We start from the raw sequence: 23733 nt of genomic DNA on the forward strand, positions 1-23733 counted from the left end.
TCGGAAGTTTCTTTCTCAGATGATCCCAAAGTAAGGATATCAACAAAGCATGACACCGTATGGATTTTGGAAACAAGTTTCCATGGAGTAGTGGAAAAAAAATCCCAACTAAAATGGGAGTTTTCATTTGGAGGTGTCTATCTCAGACTCATGATGTCATGAGCATCTGCAGTGTCTTTACTGATGGTAAGTTGTTGGCACATCTGGACACTTCATCCTGGCAAAAGCAATAAGAAGTTAATTTGTTAAGATCACAACTCACAGACACATTGTAACTGCCTTATTAATAGAGCCTTTATAATTTCCACGAATTCTTATGCTGTTGTTCCACTTTTGTATTGCTACATTGGATACAGTGGGTACAGTACCATAGCCATTTAACTACCTTCTGCTGATCTCTTTAAAATTTTATTCAGCAAGTAGATAATATTAAAGTACTAAGTCTTGAACATCACACACAATATGATTTTTCACGTATTCTTAACAAAACAATATTGAGAATAATAATCTCAGTGTAGCAGTACGGGTAGCAATGTCCTAACTGTTGTGCTGCTTTTATCTGTGAAACTGGAAAGAACTTTCATGCAGGGACAGACTGTATAGGCAATAAATGTGCCTTCAGCTACCTAGTGGTTTCCCTATCTGACTTAGTGTTATGAAAGCAATTGTATATAAATGACAAATGTCCTCAGCACAGATTGTCAAGAGAATGGCCAAGATTGTTTACCTTCTTACTGCAAGATAAAGTTCTTTCCAAGTAAGGAGCCCATGATACAGGTTGCCTTAAGCTGATTCTAGCATTGTCACATGAAGTTGTAGTAAACAATAGAAAGCCTACATCTCCTAACAGCAGCCACTCCACTGTTCTTATTGCTTATTCTCAGTGCTTGCACCCCAAATAGGATATGAGGAGAGAGATCCTACAAAAAAATACGTTCAGGTTTGGCCACTGTAAAAACTGCAGGAAAACACTGTTTCATCTCTCTCACCAGTATTCATCATCATTGCAAGCATAACAAGATAGCAGAAGATACGATTAGTACTGGCAAAATCAACAAAAGTGTTTTGACATTTATTAATGTACTTCAGCTTAGCAACATTTTAATATAACAGTTTGTACCTTGCAGCCCTCATGAAGTTCTCCTTTCTTCAGAAAAACTACCTCCATTTGTCAGTGTAGGATGTGTATTCTCAGATAGCAACTGTTGTCTACAAACAATTCTTTCTATTGTATCTCATTGGATATAAGGATATAAGGCTGCTGAATATTTTTCCTAACAATGACATGGCCTTTTTATTGCTTGACTGGAAGAAACAGCGTATATCTGGACATGAAGTTTTCAGCATATGGGAAATGGCCGCCAATGAAAAATGCTGCAGAGTACCTTCTCAGCAGTCCATTACAGGTATATCATGCATGTCCTTTGTTATCTATGATGCCTTCTCACAGAATTTAAAATCCAGACCCAGTCCTTATCTTCAGCAGCCTCCTTTGTCTGAATTCAGTATTCTTAAAGTCTGTTGAAAACTTTGGAAAAAGGCTGTAGTTATCAGCAATGCTCTTCTAGCAAACTAATAGTCTTTTCAATAAGCTAACCTATAAGAGGAACAAGCTTACCTTGTTCCAGAGAGCTGGAGAGTGCCATATGCTCACTGCTGCATTACGTGCAAGGCATCAACCTCAACATTTCTTTTACATTTAATGGTGTTTTTATAAACACCAACTCTTTAAACAAGAGCCCCACTGCATATATCTTTCTCACCTTGGTGAAAGAATAAGAGAGTGAACCAGTACCTGGCCAACAACACCAAGCTGTGTGTTGCAGTCGACACGCTGGAGGGAAGGGATGCCATCCAGAGGGACCTTGACAGGCTTGAGAGGTGGGCCCATGCAAACCTCATGAAGTTCAACAAGGTCACGTGCAAGGTCCTGCAGATGGGTCAGGGCTATTCCAAGCACAAATACAGGCTGGGCAGAGAATGGATTGAGAGCAGTGTGAGCAGAAGAACTTGGGGGTCCTGGTGGATGAGAAGATCAACGTGGGCTGGCAATGTGCACTTGCAGCCCAGAAAGCCAATGGCATCCTGGGCTGCATCAAAAGAAGCGTGGCCAGCAGGTCAAGGGAGGTGATTCTGCTCCTCTACTCCACTCTCATGAGACCCCACCGGGAGTGCTATGCCCACTCTGGAACCCCCAGCATACGAAGGACATGAATCTGTTGGAGCGGATCCAGAGGAGGGCCACAAAAATAATCAGAGGGCTGGAGCACCTCTCCTATGAGGACTGGCTGAGAGAGTTGCGGCTGTTCAGCCTGGAGAAGAGAAGGCTCTAGAGAGACCTTGTGGCCCTTCAATACTTAAAGGGGGCTTATAAGAAAGATGGGGAGAGACTGTTCAGTAGGGCCTGTTGTGATAGGACGAGGGGTAATGGTTTTAAAATAAAGGGCGATAGATTTAGATTAGACATAAGGAAGAAATTATTTACAATGAGAGTGGTGAAACACTGGAACAGGTTGCCCAGAGAGGTGGTAGATGCCCCATTCCTGGAAACGTTCAAGGCCAGGTTGGATGAGGCTCTGAGCAACCTGATCTGGTTGGAGATGTCCCTGCTTCTTGCAGGGAGGTTGAACTAGATGACCTTTGAAAAAAGATTATAAAGGAAAAGCTGAAGTTCTACTTTTTTTTTTTTTAATTTTCTTTACGTTCTTGTACTTCTCAGATACAAATTTCTCACTGCTTTTGAGACTTGGGGAATATTACTTTTAAAGTGTGTGAGAGCTTTATCTTAGACTTTTATCTTTGACAGCAACTGCCAGTATTCATGGGTGTATTAGTTTTGTTTGATTGAAAATATATAAACACAGGAGTAGTTCAGCTTGCCAGATTTTCCAGAGGCAATTTCAAGTTCTCATATACCTGATATTCAAGTACTTTGCTGATATTCTGTTGAGAAAAGTGTATACTGTATACAGCTTAGCATTCATAGGCCTTGGAACAACTGTGATGTTAACTCAAATGGAATTACTGACATCATACCAGAATTATATCAGTAGAACAAAACCTAGCTGTACATTTTTTTCACATACTTTAGGCCACATTAAGGACTGATTCATCGAAGTTTTCAGTTCTGAATAGAGTCAAAAGAACAGTATATATATGTATATACATACACTATGTATATACATTTATATACACAGTAAGTATTAGTAGGTGGAAAATATATTGAGTCTTATTATAATAGTTAAGTCATCTAGCTTATTTGCATAAGATCTTAGATGCATTTAGCAATGTATGGTCTGACTTCTTGGGAAAATATCAGCATATTGCACCTTAGATAGTAAATACATTTAAATGTCTTGTTTGTATTGTATTGTAGATACATAACATACGTGCAGGTTCTTGTTATTCCTCCCTCTGCCTGTTCTTAAACTGAACATGAGAAACTAGAGATTTCAAGTCAATAATTAAAATAGTGGGACATGTACCTGAAAGGAAAGACAGTCTAGAATAAAAAAAGATGGAGAATAACTAATTGAGAGTACCTACTACTAATTTAGAAATTAACAAGGAGCACAAGGGAGTAGTCATACTCACAAGTGCAAGGACTAAAGCTGAGTCCAGATGCTACCTAAGGTCTGTGAAATTGTTCTTTATATTTGTCCTGTATATTTGCATATGAGACACTCGCCACCTGACCCAAGGGGAGAAAATCCAAGCTTGAGATACTAAGGGTATAACTACATGACACAATGCAGCAAACCAGTGCTATATTATGCTCAGTTTAAAAACAGAAAAGTGAAACTGCAAAATAAAGGCGATTTAATATTCGGCTCTCATATTCCAACAGGTTCTTCATACTTTATTATGTTTAATCTTCTTCAGAGTGTTAAAAGTGCATGCGCACTTAATTACACAGAACTTTCAGGTAGCAGGGTTTTTCCCCATAAGGAAAACTGTTCTTACTCTAACAGTGTGACTGATAATAGCATATAGATTCGATTCTATTTAATTGTGCATGCACAGAGGCCTTTCCAGCCTGAATCTATAGCATGTATTAGGGTGAAAAATGAGGACAAAAATGGCAAATCTTTGTTAGAAAATGTAGTGCTGACATCTTTATTCTGCATTAAAATAAACACAAAATGGCTGCCAGTCTCTTAATGCAGTGAAGTCTTAGTATGTTAAATGATCAACTGACAGAAACATAGCTCTCTGGACTAAGAGGCCAAGCAGCTGTAAATAATAGTTGCAAGTTGCAGCTGCAGTTCCATCATGTATCCATACATAGTGCTCTCTGTCCATGGGAAAAATAGCCATATTGTCCTTTGTTCTTGAAACTGTATGCATGGAAACTACCTTCATTAATCCCTTCATGCTTTTTACACCCTTAACTTTGTTTCATTCGCCCAATAACTTAATTTCTTTAGAACTGGAAAGAGATTTCCAAATTTCCGAACAAGATGTAAGTCATGTTTTTCAGATCTGTTCTCTTATGATTCAGAAGTCTAAGAGCTTTGGCAAAGTGAATATCTTTTTCTCTTTTTTTTTTTTTTTTTTTTTTTAAATCCAGGTCAACCAAAATGCATGAAAAAGAAAAAGAATCAGAATGTGTCAAGTAAAGGGTAAATAAAAGTGTATGCTTGACTGTATTTGACCGTATTATCTTAGCAGATATATTATATTAGCATCAATTGGAGATTATCTGTTTTAAAATGCACACACATTAAAGGGCAAGTTAAACATGTCATTGCCACTGACTTCCTGCTCCTAGCTTTTAATATTTGTGTAAATACAGATTTTATTTTACTTCCTTACCAGTAGAGGTCAAAGCTTGTACTTAATGGATTACTGGTTCACACAACATATTTGCTTTTTGTTCTATATCTGGTAATAAAATCTATCTGATTAATAAATTAATAGAGCCATGATGTAACAAGTGGCAAATTATTTTTTCTAAGTCCAGTTTGAACATTAATTGCAAACTACAGATTTAGCTCAGCTGCATGGCAATTTTGAGTACAGCAATTAGGAGAACTTAGGCTGTTTCCTGTTCTTGTGGCTTAATAAACTGTGTTCTAACTAAGCTAGAAACCTGTACCACAGATGTTTTCCTGTGTAATACCTTCCATTCCTTTGCTGTGTTGTATGTACTCTAAATGTATGCTGCCCAGGAGATCTGCTAATGTGTAATTCAGGGTAATTCCTGACTTTCCCTTAGAAAAGGAATACCAATTAATTGCTAAAGCCTAAAAGCTGAAAAAAAAAAAAAAAGACTGTACTTTCCCAAATATTTGCTCATAGGTTAAATGTTCTCCATGCTAATAATACAACCCAGAAGAAAAAAAATATGTTATGAATTAAAAAAAAAAAATTGGTATTAACATTTTCTAGTTGGGGAAAAAAAGGAGCACACCCATTTCTGATTTAGTTCAGCATAAAGTCTAATCAGTCTCTAGACTTTGATATAAGGTCATCCTGAATAGTCAAGAAATAGCTAGAAGGAATACCTGTATTCTCTATACTAGAAGCAAATGAAAATGAGAGAATCAATGTCTTCCTCTACAAGCTACTTAATCACTAGAAGATAAATTTGGCCTTAAGAGATACTGCACAGATTTTGTTCACAATGATAGAGTTTGAGGGAAATCTTAATTAAAAAGTCGTACACAATTACCAAGAGATAGAAGACAGACGTGAATAAAGGAGACATTCCCTCAATGGTTTCTCTTTCCACAACTGTATTGTTCTGTTCTTTTCTGTCAGCACTATAGCTAAAATGACCATAATTTAAGATTAAGTGTTATAGGACAAACTGTGCAGCCCAGACCACTCTGGAGATCAGAATGCAAACCAGTTTGAGTCCAGCATGAATAACACAGAATTCAGGAGCAGGAGAAGAGAGTGTGGGAGAAGAGAGCCAACAGAATTTGCCTTCTCTGTGTTCCTGTGCACAGGAAGGATAACGTGGTATCATGTGAGAGCACAGTCGCACAGTGATGGGCCTTGCTTTGTTTGTGGTTTTTTTTTCCCCCACAGGTTTTACTCCAGAAACACTTCAAATATTTCATCCAAGTTTGTCTTCAGGGCAGAGATATGCTTCAGAGAACTGTGGGAGTGGCAGGCTTTCTCAGCCTCTTGTGTTGGCAGGGTACAAAGAGTGAAAGACACCAGCCAAGGTCCCCACAGCTATGAATGCCAGAGGCATAAAGGCAAGACGAGGAGGTCTCAGGCCATTGTCCCCAACAGATTATAATTAAAAGTTAAATACTAATTGATGAAGTCTTTACCACTTTTAGAGGCATGTGTTTGAAATTTTTTTCTACATTTTTTTGCTTAACGAGTGTATGGGGAAGACTTGACTTTACAGTTGTTGAAGTACAAAAGTACTTTTGAAACAGTGAAAGAGTGCTGTTAGTTATTTCTTAGTTTGTATTCACTTTTCATCTATATGCACTGTAAAACAAGAAACTAAATCTTCCATAACACCTATAGACACTGTGTCTATGTACATTGCAACAAAACATAATTTACATTGTTAAATGAAATTTTACGTTTAAGTATCCGTAGTCAGATACCCAAGGACAGCAGAGCTGGCTCTAAGTGAATGGCAGCTCTAACAGTCTACTCAGCAATATTTTTTCTGGTTGTGTGTGAGGTATGCCATCTATTTTGAAGGCTGCATCTGATAAATTCCATAACTATAGACCATTTTCTAGGTACTAAGAAAGAGAATTCTCTTGATTTTGTTGACCAAAAGGAAAGCAGGAAGTGTGGATTTCTCCTAAAACCATAAGGTGGATTAATTAGTGTCTGATGACACAGTCACACTGGACTTCTTTTAGGTACTGTTTAAGTGTACAAAAAGCATGAAGAGAGACAGGTAGAAAGGCACACGGAATGAATATTAATATTGAGGGATTTTAAAGGTGGGACACAGACTGAGGATAAGGGCATAGCTGGTTATGAGTTTTTTGTGACTATTTCTCGGCCAAAATTTTCTTATTTACCACAATGGGAACACTCTCAGAATATGCATCTCTTTTACTGACAGTTTCTTTGGAAAGCATCTTGGCAGCACAGGCAGCCAGCTGGCTTGTAGTGCCTGATTGCCTGCCAGCTACTCAAACAACTAGACAGGAGCCTCTGGTGTACGCGGTAAGTTTAGCCTAGAGAAGCAGCAGCGCGTATGATCCTTTGCTCCCTGGCTGAATTACCTGAAAGATAACAATGAGAAACAGGCAGACAAAATGGGAGCTTGTATTCTTATGTTTAACATAGTAATGACAGTTATGTTGAGGTTTTGGTTTATTTAGAAATAGTGGAATGGTAATGAAATTACCTTGTGTGAGGTGAAGCACTAATGCTTCCCCATCTTATTCTGACTTGACTAGTCATTGCATCCCTCTTTTCCTTCCTGTCATATATTCACAATACTGATTTTTCTGACCTTTATTTAAAGTGTTTTATATAAAATACCTAGCATTGACTACTTGCCTGCCTTTTATTTTGCACTTAAGCTTTTTTTTTTTGTAAGAACAGAAGACCAGGACGTAAAATTTACTGCATATATTACAGCATAGGAATATTTCCTTTTATCTCCTCTCCACTGAAGTGGAAAAATCAAATATACTCCATTTTTTTCCACAATAGTCCAGAGAAAAGGCTACACAGTTCTTCTGTTGGTTGTCCATGTCCAGGACAAAATTCTTATTCATTCATTCATTGTTTAAAGCTTTTTTTTTCCAATCTGTAGCTAAATTCTAATTATATTAATAACTATAATAAAAATTTGAAAATTTTTCATGAGAGGTGCAGTCAGCATATATTTAGTTATCTCTGTAGGGATTTAGTGATTCTGCTTTATACAGCAGAGATACTGTTGTTCAGTCAAAATCTTGAGTGATACAGATGTACTTCTGCTCTCTTCAACTGCAAAATTCTTTAAGGAAAGTGTGGTATTTCTGAGGAGCTTCCCCATTTGTGACTATTGCACAGTGCTTAATTTTCCACAATGTGATCTTACCAAAATTTTAAAGTGGGTTAGATAATGAAGGAAACATTCTGTCACACTTATTGTGAAATTTCTAAGGCAAATTTGTGAAATATCTAAGGCAGATGGAAACTGAGATTGCCCCACCAGTCATAGTGAAATGTCTCAGTCGTAAAGATAACCCACTTGTATTCAGGAGCCTTATTTTACCTAATTCTGCTACAACATTTCTAAGATATTAAATGTTATATTAATTGTACATAAATTATTCTATCGTAAATATTCTAAAATATTTGTTTGAAGGCCAGTCATCTACAATAATTTGGAAGTTAAAGTATGTATGATTTTAATAGTTCACGTTAAAACAACATATCTTACAATGATTTAAAATTTGAGTAAGATAGACAAATATTGGAGTTCAAAGGAAAAAAATCCACCAGATCAGCTGTTGTATCAGACTGCTGTTAAGCTGTAGCCAGTATCTTTAGACACCAAAGAGAGTGATAGAATCTTACAGGCGCAAACTTCAAAAGTTGATAATTACATGAACACCCACAAGGCCTAGGGCTAATCAAATGCTATATTTTAGTTTGAAACTTTACAAAGATATGTAGCTATTTATCCAAATATATGTAAGGCTGCTAAAATCATACACAAAGGAGGAGTATATTACTGGAAGTGGAATGTTTAAGGGATCGTCATAAAAGCATCAAAATATTCTAGAACTGATGTAATTTCCTAGGAAAGTTAAACTGTGCAGGATGGTCTGTTACTTAGTTAAAGTGTTATGACTCTCTCAATATGCATAATTTCTGGCTTAACATAAATTCCTTTCACATTTCAAAATCTTCCAGAAGTATACATGATGCCAGAAAGTAAACTAAACCTAAATACTGAGAAACTTTTACTGGAAGATGTATATGGCCACAATAATCTCTACTCACCCTGCATGATGCCGGTTTCTGACAGTTAATGATGTTACTAAATCAATTATAATCATGGCATGTAAAAAACCCCATCATTCTCTCACTGCAGCTTTACAGACAATTTTTCACAAAGCTCTTCCACATAAAATAATTGTCCATGTACTGTGGACTTAGTCACTTCTCATAGTCCTGCCGCAAATGCTTTTCTCTTGGTCTGGAGTCCTGACTTAAATGTAGTCATAGATGGCTTTTTTTGATTAATTGTATTTGTATCACCATTTAATGTCCTTATAAAATAACAAGTTACTGGCTGAATCATAAATATTTAGGCTGATTGAGTGAAATTCCTTCCAGGACAGCTGAAGGTAAAATCTTTATCCTGACTTCTCAGATACAATAAGTGTCAGCTAAGCACATGGCTACAAATATGGGGAACTCAAAATAACAATATTTTTTATAAGTATTTGTAATAACTTCTGTTAGTATTTGCATTTCATGAGTTCTTTTTAAAGTTCATGTAATAAAGGCATAAAAGTTTTTGGTAAACATAAAGGCTGCAGAGAAAAGCTTAAAGGCAGGGTAATGGAAGAGGAAAATAAGTGATATATAAAGGCATTGGTACCTTCTTATGCATTACTGGTGATCTTGGTTCCATGAGATGTCAGTCTGGTACCATTGACCACAAAAATGTTGCCTCAAGTTCCCAGCTCTGGAAATGATCAAGTCATGGCATGCTCATTGATACCAGCTGGTTTAATTTATTACAGCTTGACAGAAAGATTATGTAAATGTGTAACAAATGAAAATAAATACCTAGTTGACAACAGTGATGAAATTCTTTTCATCTTTTCTGTCAGAGGAAGGTAAATTTCTGTATGACACTATCAGTGATCAAGTTTGAGTTGATGGAGAGTACTACAGTTCCTGATCTTCATAGAGCAGTGATTTCAGAAGAGCGTAAAAAATGAAATTCTTGTCTGGATTTCATTACTAAGAACTTAGAAGTGATTTGCCAGAAATTGATGTAATATATATAGTTGTGAAACCTTAATAATTATAGATGTATTGTACTATTAATCTAATTATTCAGGCTGTTTTGAGGACTTAATATTTTTGCACTTTGATCAAGATTTTCAGAAGTGACAAGTCATAGGAGGTATTTATTTTGACATCTTTTGGAAAAATGTCCTGTTTATTCAGGAAGTGCTGAGCTGTTGTCATGTTATTTTAAAGTATATGAACTGCATTGCAGAAGGGAGCTATGTAAAAGTCACGTACAGGCTTTAAATATTGGAGTCAAATGATAATTCTCACATTATTACTTTTAATTTTAAAAATTCAATTATTTTAACTACATTAAGGTGAAATCTGTGAAAGGGATCTGTAAACAAAAAAGTGATGCATCAAGTGCAGCAGAGTCAAAGATGATGAGATTGTTCTTATCTTACCTTGTGGAGGATTTTAATATTAAATGTTCACAATCCAGTTGAAACCATGGGATATGTCAATGATCAGTATGTAGATGTGGTCAAATATTTAGTTTAAAATTCTCTTAAATGTCTGAGATTTAACTGAACAGATTTTTTTCTCACTGAAAATAATTTTTCTTTATTTTGTTCATTTACTTTGTTTTGTTATAAGGCAGATGCAGAACATTTTCAATAGATATTTTGGAATTTAGGGTCACAATTCTGTTACCAGCAACCATATACTTTACCCTTCAGTTGCTAAGGGGGGGGGGGGAGGGGGGAAGGCAAAAGAAATAAGACAGACCTTAATTTCAATTAAAATTTAATGTTTTTATTTTAGTGACAACCAGGTTAAGCCAGAGCTGAAATTACATTAAAGGATGGTTTCTTCTATGCTTCTTCACACCACTCAGAAGGGATGACTCTGAGAACATGGTGAGGAGCAGGTTTTTAAGCAGAAGAATGACACCAGAGAAGGACAAAACAATAAGAATCCAGGAAAGAAATTAGTTACCTAAAATATGTATTGCATAGGTGAAAAAGGAAAGGCTGAAGATGTTCATATGGAGAGGTAATCCATACCTTTTATATTTTATGGGGAAAGTTGTCTTCTAATTGGACTATTTTTTTCCTGAAGTAATTACTGTGCTAGTGAAAAATGACAGAATCAAGCAAGTTAAGTTCTTCTTGTATTGTGTCAGTTCCATGGTGGCAGTGATACAGTGAATTTATCGAGTCCATTCGACGTTTCACCTCTGATGTGGAGAGATCTGTGTTGTAACAGAACTGGAATTGATCTTTTGGGATGTTGGTGGTAAGGTGGAGATGAACTTGTCAGAGTCACTAGAGTACCATGATGCCATAGCCATTCCCATTTTGTAACACGGATTGCCCTCTGCCCTTGGTAGTGCTGAGGTTGTAGGCAAGAGCTTACTTAGCTCCCCTGCAAACTCAGGGAAGAAGCTGAATTATTCCTGTGCTTGTACCACAGACAGACCTTTTTACGGAGGCAAAGTTTATCATTTCGCTTAAAGAGTCACACAAGGGAGAGATGAACACAGTCACTCAGGAGAGCGAATAGAAGTTAATGAAAGAAGAGTTAATAAAAAAGTCTGAAGTCTGTATCTCTGTTCATTCATGCCTTACCATCTTTTATCCACAAATTCTTTCCAGTAGTTCCAAAACTCCTGCACTTCATTCTTCCACTTTGTGTACTGGTCCAATATTATTCCTCTCCTTATCAGATAGTGATCATAATTTGTGCATTATTTGTCTTTTTGCCTGTTGCTTTTGGGTGTAATACCAAATTTGTTCAGTAAATGAAGTTAAATGTGTTTGAGTTGTAACAAATAGAACCCATTATAAAAACCTTGTAAGAATGATAATGAACTGGAGGAGGTTTGTGTTTTCTTTTTTCTTTTCTTTCTAAATGGCATTTAGGTGTGTTGAACGTAATAAAGAGGAGATCCTGTTTGGCGGGTGCTCTGTTGTTGCAGTTTCTGAAAGCCATGGGAATGAGGGAGGGCATTGCAATTCTATATATAAAGCATCCAAGCTTGAAGGGGTAAGCCTAGAAAGTGGCAGCAGCAGCACTGCCTATTTGGAACGGAGGAGAGTACTGAAAAAAACTCCCCAGTTAGGGCATGCATCATGCTTCCGACAATTATACTGCTCATCTTCTGCAGTTTTCTGCAATCTGCTGGTAAGTCTAAGATGCCTGTCTCCCTCTTGGTATATGATTTGAAGGAAAATACACATGCATTAAAACAGAGTGGGTGACTTCGTTGTAATACTACAACGCATGAGGTTCAGGTCTTGCTTTCCTTTCCCACAAGCATCAGAATTAAGTTTACACATTTTCTTTTCCCTCGCTGCCTCTTAAAACTCAACTGCATCTGTAATAAATACGTGACTGAAATAGAACTATTTCATTTTAACTTTTTTAGAAATGTGGTTGCTGATTTGTTGGGTCATTCCCTAAAACTGGTTCCCTAGATATAGGGAATATTTTTTTTTAATGGACATATGTTGTGTTTCCAAGCTGCCAAGTGCCTTAATTTTTCAGATGTTCGTGATGCAATGCTCTAGTGATGTCATTTTGGAAGCTATATATCTTCTGATATACACTGTAGAGTGCTGATCAAAATCTTCTTCCTTTGTTATACAAACTGCAAAAGGGTTTAAGTATGGGCTATGGGATGACATTACTTTTTTGAAGAATTATGTGATAGAATCCTGTGCTAGAAAACAATTCCAGTCTAAAAATTTTACATGACTCTTAAAGTATTTCTACATATGTTTTTCAATATAATTATTTAGTCTTTTAAAGGTCTCTGTCCTACTTTTTTGATCCAAGCAATCTAAATATCAGATGGCTGTGTAATTTTTTAAAAGACTTGACAAGTAAGTTCATGGACTCTGTAGCTACTCTGCCTTATTCATTCCTCTTCCTATAGTGTTTTCAATGGATTCTTTGATAGTGAGCCTTTTTTGCCATGGTTTGCTGTTGCTTAAGATAATGGTTTATTTTTATCTCTTCTGTATATCTCTGTTATCAGTTGTTACAGTTCTGATTTCAAGAGCATGTTGCAAGTTGCTGAAAAGCCTACTTCACTTGCTTTGGTTTGAACAAAGTTAAATTTATTTCTTCTGTATTGTGTTTACTACATTTAATGAACCATGTAGTTCAAATTACATGAGGACATGTATTACTCTTAAATCACTGACTTAAACTGTAGCACTAAAAAAAAATTAAAATATAAGCAACTCAACCCTTTTGTAGACTCTCAGAGCAATTTGTAATCTCAGCTATATTGTTATAAATCAAGTATAACTCCATTCACTGTATTAGCAGCATTGTAACGAAGGTCAAGTCAAGTACTTGAATGCAGGTCCTAACCTCAAATACAGATGCCTGCAAGTTCTTCATCTGCATGACTTCATATGTTAGATTAGTAGATGTATTACTATAAATACTAATATTGTCATCAATGGAAAATTATTGTCGACCCTTACTCAGCCACTTTATGTATAAACTTGGCAATTACAAATAGGGACTCATCTAAAAAGGACTGTGTTGTCTAGGATAGAACTTCAGTTGAATTTAAATGTAAAAGTCTAAAAGTAGGACCTAGAAAATTCTTAAAGAGCCATCTTCTCATTTTGGGATGTATCAACATTCTGGGGCCTTGAAATGCCATGTGAGTTTGGAGACTGACAACAAATAGAGGTTTCATTCTGTCAAGTAAGATTTTGAAATCAGGCAATTTTTGGAAGCCTGTCTGAACCATAATAGATTATCTGTATGTTCTAAAATTGGCTAACATGTGGGATGTGCATTGCTTTGAATTCTAGATCCAAGTCTTATCTCTTTAGAATGAGTTAAATCAAAGCAATTCTCCTCATCATGGTTCTGCATACAAATTCTGTACCTTGAGCCTATCTCCAACTAGAAATGTTAATATTCATTGTAAGAACATACGCTTCCTCTTTTCCTTGATAACTCAAAAAACTCAGTAAGTATGCATTAGCCTGATTAAAAAACCCGCAGATGTTTAAAACCAGATTAAAACTGTTAGTTCTAGCTTTTACTTAATAAGAGGTTCTGATTCATTAAATTCAGGCTTCACCACTTCAGATATTTCAATAGTCAAAACTGTGCATGGATCTTTAAGATACAATTATGTACAGTTATGATTTTTTTTCTTACAAAGTATGTAACTAGGAAGTTATCTTGATTTATGCTGTTCATCTGTCTTCATTTGCACGAGGTGAAGGGAGTTATTTTCCTATTGAAGTCAAATCATCATGAACATAATTACTAGTATTACAGCTATGGGTCTAGCACTATCCTTGCTGTTAAATTTCATTTTAGGCTTATATAACATATTTTAAAGCTTTTGACTTTTCCAGAACTTCTAACATTTCAACCTTTTTGTCCCAAATGAGAAGATAAAAACTGAACCCTTTACAGAACAGAAATTCCAAGTTATTTCTGTTTGGAGGTACAAAATACTTTCATTTCAATGTTTTACATCAAACAAAAATGTTTTGTTTGCATTAATTCAGCTGATGCGAAATACTTTGATTGAAGTCATTACAGCATAAAATTGTGTTTTCCCATAGGGATGCCTCATAGTAACTGCAGTATAGGAAAAAAAAACCAACTTATTTCTTCACAGGAAGTCAGATTCCCTGTCTGAATTGTATTGCTGTCATGAACTCAACAGACTGACCACACAGAAACTGCAATTTGACAGATATAATTCTCAAGGAAGTTGGGCCAACTAGAGTAGAGTAGGAACTGAAAGTAAAACTTCCTTTATCTAGGAAAAGTGAAAGACTGTTTAAAGTTCTGTTGAGCAAATTGAAAATTAAGTATTTCATGTCAATTCAAAATCATCCAGTTACTGAAAGGAAAACAGACTACTTGCAGTAATATGTCAGTAAGGAAGATTTCACTAGTTTAGAAGTCTCATTTACCACTAGGACACCCTTTTCAATGAAAAATTCCTAAATGGTTGCTAGATACAGCTTCTACATGGAGCCATAGCACTTGCTGCATCTATATAATCTGACATTTCATGTGGTTGTGAGTGGTTAATAAAATTGCCAGGATGATTTTACTAATCTTTCAGAGTTAAGTGTGAGAGAAAGAATGGAAATGCTGAGAATAATTACCATACTGTAATTAGTTTAATAGTCTGATCTGACAGGATACAGAGTGATTGGCAAATAGTCAGAAAATGGCTCTGTATTTGTTTTACTAGCCATTCTTTGAGCGAAATGTTAAAGTGGATTTCATATCCCTAGTTATTTTCAGTGTAACTCTTGCAGACCTCCATGTAATCCAGGATGATTATTACGTTCAATTTTTCATCTAAATACCAGACCTGGAGTATTTGTAACATTTGGTAACTGTTTGGCATGATTAGACTTGCGAATCTTGAGTCTGAAAAGCTTACAAATAAGTTTTGTAAACTAAATTGTCTGTTCTGATCTAAAATATTTGTCCATAAAATATTAGACACCTTGTTTTACATCAAGCTCTCTAGATAGATCTCACTTGAAATAATGTTTTAGACGTATCTTCAGTTCCTGCAAATCAAATATCCTCTGAAGGTAGCTGTTACACACTCTTAAATCCCATTAATGTAGTGTTTGTAGTTTGGGATTAAACTGTAGCGATTGCAAAACTGTTAAACCAACAATAATAGATTACCGAACAAATGGAGATACTAAAATCAAGGGGTTAAAAAAAGGCAGCAGCAGCTCTAGGTGTAAAGAGTACTAGCTCAATAGCCACACAAACGGATTCTTACTTTTTGTGGTGCACTTACTGTGATGTGTGGCTAACTATAAACTTGGAAGGACAGAGGAAGAAGCATGCTGTATTCTGGGGATGCCTGCTGAGTTGCAGGCTGACCGTGGAGATTGTACTGAAACACTGGCAAAATTTCAAACAATTATTAGCCAGTGCTGACCAGTGACAGAGGACAAGGCAGCATGAGTAGGATATACAATGATTTTCTGATGAACGTGTCAGACAACTGTGGAAGTTGAAGTGCTGGCCATGCAGTGAGTATAGTGGTTTGCAACACAACAGCTAATGAGATAGCTTTGTGCTGTTTCCTTCTTGTGGAAATGTTCTTGTTTGGTTTATCAAGATGTTAGTATGCTGGTAAGTTACTCCAACTTAGAAAAATTATGTTATGTTGTACTCTTGGGTTTCATTTTTTGTTTGTAGAGCACTCTCCTCTTGAAATGAACACAATATCCAGGAAGAAGGACAGAGGGAATACATCTCACTGAACTTCTGCCTTGGCATTTAAACCACTGATAGTCACCAAAGGTTTCCTTTACACCAGTGGAGAGAAATAAAACTTGTGTGCATAATCCATTTGTTCCACGTAAGACACATATTTGGCAAGTCAAATTGTACTCCGCAAATTTGCATTTACTTCCCTGTCTGTAAAAGAGCCTAGACAGCTGGCTGAGATGAATGTCGTTTAAAGCTACTAGAACAACATTTGGGATGGGAGCACTTCTGTCACTGAACTTACATCCTTGATTTATTTCCCTTCTATCTACATATTAATTGTAGATAATTTTACCAGTGTAGTATTTTAGCTTTTAAAAGCTCAGATTAGTTTTATCTAGATAACATCTTTTTCAAGAAGTATTATTTCAGAGAACTGAGGCATAGACTGATAGGGAATTGGGGAATGTCTTCATCTCAGATGCAAAGCAAAGGCATGTCCTGAAACTCTTATTCTCCAGATTGCCCTCCTGTGCCTTAATCTAGCCTCACATACAAGGAAGAACCTCACCTGTTTTCCTACAATCCCTGAGATACCACATGATAAATATTACCTCACATTCAACAGCACAGCATGGAATTGGCTAGAGGGTCTATTACAGTTGGTGAGCTCCCTAGGGATTTTTATCTCTTCAGTATGTAAGGAAACAACAGAAGCCTACAGAGCTGTAGTGTATATACAGATATGTGTGTAGACTTGGCCTGGTGTATGTGATTAAAGAAATCTGTTGCAAAAGATCCTGAACATATAATAGAGAATTATATGGTTTCTACAGGATATTTGCTCCTGCTGTCCAAGAAATGCTGGACATTTGTTGAAAGTTGAAAGTTGAAAAATGAGTAGCATGTTTCTGAAGCATCCTGGGTCCTTTTTCTTATAGCTTGCTTTCGTTGTTACCATGCAGCTGTTGACTGCATGAAAGCTCACTCCACACATGCACCACCTCTGGCCCTGCAGAGGGCTCACTGCTTGTAGATTGGCTGTGGCAGCCCTTTTCAATATCTATCTTACTCTCTTTGCACTTTGGGCAGGAAGCAAGCTACTAGGCAAGCGAACCTTGGGTGTGTATGAGAAGATGGTGCAATTGTGTACACGCAGTAGGTCTGGGTCTGTGACGGAGGCAGGACCATATTGTACTCCACATTTGCTAAACATTCCTTGGTTTCCTATAACCAGAACATACTTTGTGAGAAAGTTTATGGAAGGGAGCAGGTAATAGCTTTCATCATTCTGCCTTTGCAGGAGCAGCAAAAGCAACAACTAGGCCTGTGGATTTCCCACTCTTCAGCTACAGATCCCATGATTCTTGTGAAGAACACATGGGACACTACTTTTCCCATATTTTCCTAGTTGTGGTTGTTCCCTCCGCTACTTCTACCCAGATGGTGGAATAAGAATTGAAAAATACAAGAAAAGATTTATCTCACATTTTTTTAATGAGGAATATAGGATTTGAGAATGAAGTACAGGAAATACCATATCGCATAGGATTTCTGGAAGTTTTTGGTAACATTTTATCAGTCACAGAAGAATTTTTTGTTACAACCTGAAGCATGTGATTTTCCACTGTAATTTCCATTTACTTTTGTGTGGCAGGACACAATTCACATGTGCTGACGCTGGATTGACTTGTACCATGTTAAAAAAAAACCAACAACAAATATTCAACATCCTTGTGCTCAGAGGATGACTTCTTCCTATTGTCTTTTTCCTTTCACAGCTTTTGAAGGAAATTATTGGCCCCAATTTTTTCTCCAAAAACAGAAGGAAACTCTGCAAAGCAGTAAGTGCCTGATCTGGTATTTAATGTTCACATTGCAACTCTGAGTAACAACTCCTTTCAGCATCAGTTCCGTATTGCGGAAGACACTGTACAAAACACAATAAAAATAAGGCCCTACCTCAAGGGGCATACATTTTAATTCCAAATGAAGAGTTTGCCTATAAAAAGACAGTGAAATATGTTGTCTCACTCTAGTAAGATTGACATTAATTGGAAAGTGCTTTAGTGTGCCATGCTGAGGTTTTGATGCCTAAGGATAGAAACTGAGCAGTTTAGTAGCCTTCCATATTTAGAATTTGCTATTAAGGTCACTTGTGGGATCTCTTTGATTTTTGTTCCTGCAGATTACTGCCCAGTATTATCTAAGAATTTAGGAAATGGATTGTTTGATACTGCAAAATCCAGGAAATTAAATAAAGCTGATTCTCTATGTAAGAGGATAAGCTAAGTCTATGAGATTATTTTAAAGACTATGGGTTAAAACAAATTTATGTGCAAGTGAAAGATCAGAATATGGAATGGTTCTTTCCCACCTTTATAGCCCGCAGCCAGTAGGGAGTCAGGGTATGGACAGACCTCCACTTCAACATCCATCTATGCCAGCTGAAGCTATTGTTGCCACAGTTCTGGTAGTTTCCCAGAAGTTTTCCCTTAACTCCTAAGAATGGCTTGTGTCTGTGCACCCAAATCTGTAAGCAAAATTTACTCCAGCCACCTACTCACTGCAAATTTGTGCTAGTCCTTCTGAGTCTAAGAAATATAAAAGATAGGAAGATAGTAGTATTTTACTTGCAATAAAACAAGTGCCATGCCAAAACACAAAATAATTAGCATATTATAGCTTTAAAGTACTAAAATATTAGCTATCAGAAGTACTGTTATAAAGGTGGATATCATTAAAATGTTAAGTCGTAATTAAAATGGTAGCTTTTGACAGCAGTGATTGTGGTGGTGTCTGTTACAAAGAAATTTCACTTTGGTTAAAAAGGAGGCTGGACAAAAAGAGGGTAAGCAGAAAATCCCAGTAACCTCACGAAATAACCTGAATTGAAAAAATTGGAGACTGAGAGAGTATCTGGGGAACTATACATGCTTGACCTTATGGTACTCTTCCCTTGGGCAGTCTCTTAAAGATCACTGCTGGAAATAAAATATCAAGCTACATCAACTCTTGGTCAGAATCAATACAACTTTTCACATGTTCTTTTTTTGAAGAAATGTGAGGCACTGACTTTTCAATTTAAATTGCGTTCATTAAACATTTCGTTTCCCACATCCATGACAAGAATGAATAAATGTCATCATGCTAATATGATATACTGTATTTTACAGGATGTGCTGTTCCTCTGCTAAGACAGGATACAGAAGGCTATAACCTTTCTAAAAACACACTAGATTATTTCTAAAATAAATATGGATATCAGTCCTAGTATTCTGAACAATTTTTCTGTCATATTCTGTTTACAGATACTCTTCCTACTAATCCATAACCTTACTGTTTTATGTTAAAATACTCTGTTGCATACTGTTAAAAAGCAACTCTGTGTACTCCAAAAGCTGCTGCATTTCAGTGGTTGACAATAAAATTCTTAATCCAGTTTGGAGAAAATGCAGAGGTATGTAACAAAATGAATGACATAAAATGCAAATTTAGTATAATGAGAAGCATTTCTTTAGGCAGAAGCAGCAGAGAGTGGCTTGAATTAGGTGAATTCTCATTCAGCATAAGCATGGAAAAGCTACATGAAGTTCACCCTGAAGGTAAAAATAGTTGAGTACCTGTGATCAGAAAAAAAAATAAATATTGAGCTACTCATCTCTATTTTCTGTCTGTTCTTACAAGAGGAGCAGTAGTGCATGGATATACACAAATTAAAAGAGAATCCCTAGATATCACTTAATTAAAACTGAACCCAAAAGACAAATATATAATTTAGTTTTAAACTTTCCTGACTTATTGACATTCCCATTTGTTATTGTCCTCTGATAAGATTTAAATACAAACAAATACACTGAAGGCGCACCTATATTTATAGAAAGAGGCACCAATTGCACTCTGAGCATTGTGCAACTCCATGTAATCATTCTTTGGCACACTCTGAAAAAGCTGGAGTTTGCTGGTCAGTGTCATTGAAGCACAGTATATTAAACTAGCTGGAATTGGGCGTGAAGGATCAATGATAACAATTAGCCAATTCATATTTTCCAGTCAGACGTTCTGGACAGCACAGAAGTGTGGAAGAGGAGTACTTTTTACCGACAGGTAACAGCTCATTAGGAAACGGTATTTTCTACATGACCAGAATAAAACCAGTAGCATTCTGTAGTCATTTGATCACTCTTTAAGAGTAAAAACAAAAGTTTTGGCTTTAAAGCAGTGAATATAAATTGCAGGTAGACTTTGCAAAACTTACCTGATACTTATATTCTAAGATACCTGAGTTTCATATAACTCCATAAGCAAAAATAATTTAAAAAGGAAAATTAACACTCTAAGTCTGGAAATATATAACCAAGGACATGATTTTAGTTACCTCAGTAGTTTGATCAACTTCAGAGGGACTGTTCAAATGCTTTAAGTAGGTGTAGAAATATCTAACATCAAGTGCTGGAGTTGTATGTCTTTTTTTGTGATTCATTTCCACATCCTAAAAATCTGTTAATTCACATGAAAGGTGATTACTTTTTAAAAATGAAAACTTATTAAAACATTCCATATATTTACAAAGCTGGCTGGAACTTTGTCACACAAACACAGAGCCAGAAAAGTGAGGATTTACAAGCTGGGCTTTGAAGACTGTCTTTGGATAACTAATGATCTGATTGTGCAATAAGTCATGATATAATAATGCCGTAGATGGCTTCGTAAATGTTGTGCCTGAGATGTTAAAGATCTCTCCAGTAGCAAGCTGTTGCCTTTGCAAACAGATGGAGCAGACTGAAATGAAAAGGTAAACCTTCATATTGCCCACAAAGGAGATGGAAGGGTGTTTCCCAAGCTAGGAAGCTAGGGAGCTCTCCTCTGCTTACAGTAAATAAGAATAGTGCTCTAACTCCACTGTTGTTTCGCTTCCTGACTTGAGATACAGTTTTAAGGTTACAAAAAAAAAAAAAGGCTAGGATGATGTTTACATAATTAATCTGAATAGAAAGTTACTAGCTTTTCCTGCTATTTATATTTGAAATGAGAGGCAATCGAAATGAGCAGATATCCTGTTAGGAGACCTACATCCATTTCTCTCTTTCACTTTTATAGTTTTGAGCAAAGATTCCTGTTCGACCTGGGGTGGAGGGCATTTTTCAACCTTTGATAAATACCAGTATGACTTCACTGGGACCTGCAATTATATCTTTGCGACTGTATGTGATGAAACCAGCCCAGACTTCAACATTCAGTTCCGCCGTGGGCTGGACAGAAAAATTGCGAGGATCATTATTGAGCTGGGGCCTTCTGTTGTCATTGTTGAGAAAGGCAGCATTTTTGTCAGGAGTGTTGGGTAAGTATCTACGATGAATGGGGGAAAAGTGTTTAAACTGCTTTTGTCCTACATTCACAAGAACAAAATGCCATGACTGGCCTAGTCTAGTGTTGCACATAGCCCCGCTTCAGGTGGAAGCCTGGCCTGGACAACTTTAGAAGGTCCTTTCCAGCCAACTTTTCTGTGACTATATGGCATACCTGCTGAGAACTTAGCAAAATATATTTGTTCTTTAATGTTGTTAGTTTGCAGCATTATAATTCAGCTGCAATGATGAAAACCCAATTTTGCTACCACATTCCCATTATGAGTGTCTCTAACCTTGTCAGTTTTCAGTTGTAGCAGTAATTCCTATTATTAACAAGTCCATAGAAGCTCTTCGGGATAATCAACAATAGTTACACCACACAAACTATGCTGTTACAAGTTCTTGAAACATATAACTATACCCTAATAAAACCAAACCAGCTTAAGATGCCAAGTCCTGTGCAGACATCTTCACTAGTATAATCAGTATGCAACCATCTACTGGTGATTATTCTAGGAAACTGCTGACATTGATTTTCAGTCAACACAAGCTTTCATATGTCTTGAAATGTTACAAAGTAAAAGATTATATTTCATGTTGCTGCAAGTACTCAGATTGTATGTGTATTTTATCTAAAAAAAGATAACTAATACCTGCATAATATTGGTATGAGGCCAGTTTCTCTTCTCACTTTATTACAGTGTCATTAAGTTGCCTTATACCAGCAATGGAATTCAAATAGCACCTTATGGACGCAACATCCGTCTGGTGGCCAAGCTGATGGAGATGGAGCTAGTTGTCATGTGGAACAATGATGACTATCTCATGGTTAGTAAAATGTTCTCATAAAGCAGAAGAGAAAATTCTCAGTGACTTACTGGAACAACAAGATCTCTTTAGACTTAATGGGTTCTTTTTGCATGTGTTTACTATTTGGATATTCATTCTCTTCCTGCTTCATCCATTCCTCTTAAAATAAGGAACTTTACTCTTTATTCCTGTGTCTTCCTTTCCCTTTCAGCATTGGTAGTTAACTAAAGCCACCAATGTTGAGATTTGTGAACACTTTCACAGGTTTTAAACTTTCCTCAGGCTATTCAGGAAGCTACAATGTTTTGTGAAAGGATGCTGAAGTTGTTTAAAGTTGTGTAGAATTTAATAGTGGATGCCATAGTTTTATAATTTCTACTGTGCTTCCCCTGGACATCTTTTTGGTATTGAACATATGGTGCTTCTACCAGCTCCTTTGATTCTTTCCTTTTTCTGAATCTTTTCATGTTTTCGCTCCAAAAATCCTTGATATATTTTAGAGAAGATTATACATTTTCTCAGCGTGACCTGTAATATTAATTAATGCCACAAAAGACACTGAATTCTAAATTAGTAAGTTTGCTAAAACGGAGATATTGTTATGTGATAAATTGTCTAGGAGTTTACCAGCATTACTATCACAAATCTAAGATTTTCATAGTAATTCCTTGATTGTAGCCAGTAATAATATTACTTTATTCTCCAGAGCAATAGATAATTGAATAACCTTCTTCTGAAAACAGATTATCATTCTGTAACCTTAAATTTCTTAAGACAACACATCTGAAATTTGTGCTTTGTCAACAAAGATATGAGCAAGGAAACAGCATAATTGCCTTTTCTGTTTTTTTTCCTGGCTCCTTATCTCCCTTCAATTCCCTGCAACTCTTTTATTAAACCAAAAAATCACAACTATTTGCCTGTTGGGAAACGAAGTTACCACTTCCGAAAGTTTTCCTCCAGTCAAGTCACTGAAATTAATGAGAAGAATCACCTTTAATTGAATCCTTCAATTGAATTTGTTTGAAAAAATAATGCTGTAAAGATAATTTTACTTAGGATGATCCTTTCTAAATATTTTGGTTTGTTTTATTTTATTTTAGGTTTTGACTGAAAAAAAATATATGGGGAAAACCTGTGGAATGTGTGGAAATTATGATGGTTATGAATTGAATGAATTTGTGAGTGAAGGTAAGATCTAAGGACAGATCAGATGGAAGGAGAACTAGTTAAACTGAGTCAAGGTGGAAATTTAACACTGTACTAAAATTGCTCACTCAGTTTCAGAATTGACTAAAGCACTCCCATAGGTCACCAACATATCTGTCATATGATTATTCTACACATCATTATTATTTGCTATGATGATAATATCATAACATCATAACATCAATGATAATATCATAACATCAATCCTCAGATGAGTGAT

General features: G+C 36.2%; 1 protein-coding gene across 1 annotated transcript in view; it reads left to right on the plus strand.

Moving 5' to 3' along the window:
• The first annotated feature begins 1285 nt into the window (after positions 1–1285).
• Positions 1286–23733, plus strand: part of LOC104478382 (mucin-6) — a 50020-nt gene continuing 27572 nt past the window's right edge. Inside the window, exons 1-4 of the mRNA XM_086749624.1 lie at positions 1286–1406; positions 21244–21484; positions 22196–22322; positions 23408–23495. Of these exons, the coding sequence (XP_086605750.1) occupies positions 1286–1406; positions 21244–21484; positions 22196–22322; positions 23408–23495 (577 nt within the window). The remainder of the gene's footprint in view (positions 1407–21243; positions 21485–22195; positions 22323–23407; positions 23496–23733) is intronic.

This window comes from Chlamydotis macqueenii, chromosome 5, assembly GCF_036417535.1.
Source record: "Chlamydotis macqueenii isolate bChlMac1 chromosome 5, bChlMac1.mat, whole genome shotgun sequence".
Lineage (NCBI taxonomy): Eukaryota > Metazoa > Chordata > Aves > Otidiformes > Otididae > Chlamydotis > Chlamydotis macqueenii.